Source organism: Poromitra crassiceps (assembly GCF_964638095.1).
Source record: "Poromitra crassiceps genome assembly, chromosome: 4".
NCBI classification, from domain to species: Eukaryota; Metazoa; Chordata; class Actinopteri; order Beryciformes; family Melamphaidae; genus Poromitra; species Poromitra crassiceps.
The window spans coordinates 37,921,178-37,926,177 of NC_139626.1; the positions used below are offsets into that span (position 1 = coordinate 37,921,178).

A 5,000-nucleotide genomic window follows, 5' to 3' on the forward strand; every position below is an offset into this window, starting at 1 on the left:
GCAGGCACAATATAGACTGTTATGGCACTCTGAGGCACCATCACTGTCTGTCCTTCTACTCATTATTATTTACATGTAAACGTCTAAGGCTGCATTGACACAGGGACAGAATATCAAGGTTGAAACGATTTGTGTGAGAGATCTCATATTTTTTTTATGGCTGAGAAGAGACAGAGAAATCAACGGTTCCTATTTCTTTCCCTATTTTAGCAAGAGAAGAGAAAAGGTATGAAGATGCATTTAAAACTATAATGAGCAACTTTTACATTATACAGTAAATCATTTAGGCGTCTTGTTACATTCAAGCCATTGCCAAATGAGTTCCCACAATGCACCACATAAGTCTCTCTATTTCTCAGTACAATTGTAAATCTGGTGTCTGGGGGTGATATTCCCGCCCCTTGGTATTTATTTTTACTTATTTTTTAAACTGAGCCGGTCTGGATCAAACCACTCAGGGTTAGCTAGATCGCAACTAGCCAATCACAGCACACCAACAAGGGTCATTCGCGTTCTACTCTCTACTATGTTTGCTATGGTTATGCATTGTGTACATTTCATGGCTGTGGTATGTTCAAAAGTTGTGCACTATAGCTTTAAAATAAGATATTTTATGCGTATGTAAATCCAGCATGAGACAACGCCCGCTTAGATTTACAAGAACCGGTTCTGCAAAATTCATTGATGGTGCTGATTCACATTGTTGCAGAGAGAGGTATAACACCTAACAAATGAACACAATGTCCTCATTTTGATATAAAACATGTTTCAATATTTTTGTGATGATTCCCGCCTCTAGAATACTATATTCCCCTGGAACTCAGTTTTGCACATCACTGGAAAAGGAGAAAACAGTTCAATCTACAAAATGCCACTAAAAGTCCATCTCTTCTTCACACTACTGATCTTGCAGTGTTGCGTTGCAGACTCTGTTGTCTCTGCTATCTCACGAGTCACGACTATTGTGCATCCTTTCCTGTCTGTCATTTTGACATTTAAACTCCCCTTGGTCGCACGCCGCTTTGTTGTGATGTCTTTTGGTGTCATCGCTCATCATTTGTGGCTGCCACCATCCTTATCTGACCCTTGACCTTTCCCAGAATGCCACGGGTCACCAACGAGGTCTTAGCCCCGAAGCTCTCCTCGCTGTCCGTGTCGCCATAGCAACTACTAGATGTTGCCGGGGAATTGGCCAGGGCGATGACCGAATCGGTGGAGTCTCTGTCTCTGAGGGCCGTCGCCGAAGCCTGTGGGGCGCGATGGGGCGGAGGAGGTGTGTCGCACTGGAAGAGCAGGTTCAGATCGCGGCCGTCCGACCCGCGCACGGGGCCCTCCTCCTCGGCCTCGTCGACGGCCGAGGTCCTGGTCTTGTCCTGGGCCTGGTCGTTGAGGAGCGTGACCAGGAAGTTGATGTACTTCATGGCCAGGCGGAGGATCTCGTTCTTGCTGAGCTTCTTGTCGGGAGGGTGCGTGGGGATGAGTTTCCTCAGCTCCGAGAAAGCCCCGTTCACGTTCTGCTGGCGCCAGCGCTCGCGGCTGTTGGTGAACACACGACGCGCAAGCTTCTGAGGAGGACCTGCCACACACACACACACACACACACACACACACACACACACACACACACACACACACACACACACACACACACACACACGTAGAAAATGGTAAACTATAATAAACCTCTCTCACAGCGTTTTCAGAAACATACTTCCAAATATTGAAACATACTGTAAACCTAATATCTAATTTGGACACATAGAAACTAACTCACAATCGTTGAGCTCCATCTCAAAGTGTGAGGAGGGTCTTCTCTTGATTCGGCTGTTGTTGAAGACCCCATAGCTACCCGAGGGACCCAGGTAAGAACTGCAGAGCCAGACAGAGAGAGAAATGTGTTAGAAACACTTTTGTAACCGCGCACACAAATCATCAGACTACTAAATACAGCTAAATATAAAACCAATTGAATGATGTGTTAGGCTATCACAGCTCGCACAATCGCCTCTGAATTGACTCAGAACGGAAAGCAATCTCAGAGAATGGATGGCGCCAGCAGGAAGATGGTGGAAACCATTAAGTGTGGTGTGATTATGCCGGTGGCGTTGATTGAGTGTGCATGCAGGGTTTCAGCCCAGTCTCATTAAGCCTCTTACTCGCTGATTCTTCTTTCGGGTGGAGGAAATAGATCAATGTTTCCTGCTACAAACACAGCTGAGAGAGGAGGGGAGGAAATCTTATTCCCAGATCTCCATGACAGATGAGGAAGCTACAGACACAGCCATCGCAAAAAAGTCCCACTTCTTACGTGCTTGCTGGCTGCTCCTGCGCAGCACTGTGGCTTGATACCTGCTCCTCCGCAGCACTGTGGCTTGATACCTGCTCCTCCGCAGCACTGTGGCTTGATACCTGCTCCTCCGCAGCACTGTGGCTTGATACCTGCTCCTCCGCAGCACTGTGGCTTGATGCCTGCTCCTCCGCAGCACTGTGGCTTGATACCTGCTCCTCCGCAGCACTGTGGCTTGATACCTGCTCCTCCGCAGCACTGTGGCTTGATACCTGCTCCTCTGCAGCACTGTGGCTTGATACCTGCTCCTCCGCAGCACTGTGGCTTGATACTGGGACTTTGATAACGGCTGCAAATGAATGGCTCTGTTCATGAGAGAAGGTAAGCCAAGAGTTGACAACTCCACGTGCGCTTTAACATTCTGTTAGCCCTTTTTTCCCCAGCTGAATTGATACTGCTATATGCTATATTATGCTCACAACCGTACAAAAATTGGTTGCAATTAAAGTCCCTGGGAACCAAAGGTAAATATGTGTTTTAAGTTTGTCACACCACAGAAAAATGGCTTAGGGGTATTAACCACCCAGCCAGATTTGAACGATTAAATATGTCGCCAGGTATTCGCACAGATTTTTTCTGGAAGTGTAAAGAGCACCCCCGCTGGCGACCTAACGGAGCCGGATTTTTGAATTAGCTAAATTAAGGCAGACTAAATGGGCAAAATTGATCATTAGTGGCCAAAATGAGTGAACACAGGTTCAGCACCACGGAGAGCTTCATTCATTAGCTACTGATGGAGCTCACCTGAGTGGAGGAGCACAGCTGAGCAGAGTTGGAATCAGCCAAGGAAGTGAACTAAGAAAACCCTCTGGGGAGAGAGAGGAGAGGCTGCATGCCAACTCTGTGAGCGAGGCCTGACTAAGTGGGATGGGTATTCCGCTACAGTAATCATTTTAATGATCATTGTGGAAGATAAGATTTATTTTCTTTACATACAAGGTCTAGACCCAGGCTAGATACACTATTTCTCTCATCATATTGCATATTTCCACAAATTAAATAATTAAATTCCTGAGACATACAAACTTATTAATATTTAAATTCAGCAGACAACTGTTGTTAGATGTGTAGAGCATTGGGTGACTCGTTCATCATGCAACCAGGTGTACGGTGTCTCTAACACGTTGCATGAGAAACGCGAGATCCGCCTAACAGCACATATCCTGCTGTGGATTTCACAACTCCGTCCCATAACCGTGCAGCAGCATAACCACTATCAATCATAATGGGAAGTCATGAAAAACCAGCAGTTAAAGTTTCACATGAAACAGAAACTTGGCAACACCATGACTAGTGACATCTAACCATCTCAGGAAGCCATGTTTTCACAGCATAGTGCTCCACATCCTCTCACCTGCTGAAGATGTAGTGGGGTTGTGGGATATTTCTGCCTTTTATTTGATATATTAAGTTAGCGTCACCTATAATTTTCATGGAATCCACAGAATTTCATGGAATTGTTTTTTTTACAAGGTTCAAACGCAACCTGCATAAATCGTTGACTGTCCCCTAAGTTTGAGCAGATGTCTGATGATGTGACACGTTAATAAGGACTTAATAACAGCCAACCTCTCCTCCCCCTTATTGGATATAGGTGGTGGGAGACTAATTGGAGATCCAAATAAACAGTTCTCACCTGGTGAAGAAGGGGTGTGCAGGCAGGTACTGATGAGGCAGCAGCGGCCCTGGGGAAGGAGCTAAGGGGCCTCCGGGAGCTCCAGGGCCACCAGGACCTCCAGCCGCTGACAGACAGGTGAGCTGGGTGAGGCGGAGGTCCCCGTGGGGCCCATGCAGGAGGTTAGGAATCGGGTGCAGGGCGGTCAAAGGGGTGTTGGGGAGCGGGAGAGGGGGCTTGCTGTGACCGAGGCTGATGACCGGAATGTGGGGAGGAAGAGGAGCCGTGGAAGCAGAGGATGAGGATGAAGGGAAAGAAGCGGTGGATGGTGGAGGGGCGCGAGGGGAGACCTTGGAGTCCACGGCCGGTGCCGGGAGGAGAGGAGGCGGCGAGGCGAGCATCGGGGACCCATTGGTGGTCGGCCCTCCTCGCCTCTCCTCCTCCGTCTCCAGGACAACAGGCTTAGGTGCGGCAGCCGTCTCCGCACAGCGATTGGCCTGTGCCGTGGTCCTCATGGTGGCGATGGGAGTCTGAAGCGAACTGGCAGTAAGGACATCCATGTCCCCCTTCCTCCCCGTCTTCTTAGTGGGACGCGGGCTCATGGCGACGATGGCGTCCGGAGAGGTTGACGGTCGGCTCTGGAAGGGACTGCATCGCTCCATGGAGGCATAGGAAGGAGAGGAAGAGGAGGAAGAGGCGGAGGAGGGGGGGCGAGGGAGGTCGGGGGGCGAAGCAGGTGGGCCGGTGGGGTTCAACTTCTCCATCATGATGCTGGGGTCTCTTGGGGAGACTCTCTCAGCGCCAAGACTCTCTTCGGCCCCTCTTCCCCGGTGTGTGTAACAGATTGTGAGTGTGGTGGGTATTCTGCACAGAGAGTGTGTGCGTGTCCCACCTGCAGCTCGTCCTAAGACCTCTGCAGACCTCCTAGCCGAGCTTGTGTGCCTCGGGCATAAGAGCGCCTGATAGTCCTCTACTTCCTCTCGCTTACTTCCACACTCCTGCAGATTACGCAATATGTTGCTACTCTACCTCACTTAA

General features: G+C 49.2%; 1 protein-coding gene across 1 annotated transcript in view; it reads right to left on the bottom strand.

Moving 5' to 3' along the window:
• Window positions 1-5,000, bottom strand: part of LOC310775124 (uncharacterized protein) — a 7,446-nt gene that overhangs the window by 98 nt on the left and 2,348 nt on the right. The window contains exons 2-4 of the mRNA XM_083635215.1: window positions 3,984-5,000; window positions 1,775-1,869; window positions 1-1,576 (exon numbers count right to left, since the gene is read on the bottom strand). The exon at window positions 1-1,576 is cut by the window's left edge and continues 98 nt beyond it; the exon at window positions 3,984-5,000 is cut by the window's right edge and continues 574 nt beyond it. Of these exons, the coding sequence (XP_083491341.1) occupies window positions 1,044-1,576; window positions 1,775-1,869; window positions 3,984-4,729 (1,374 nt within the window). The 5' untranslated portion in view covers window positions 4,730-5,000 and the 3' untranslated portion in view covers window positions 1-1,043. The remainder of the gene's footprint in view (window positions 1,577-1,774; window positions 1,870-3,983) is intronic.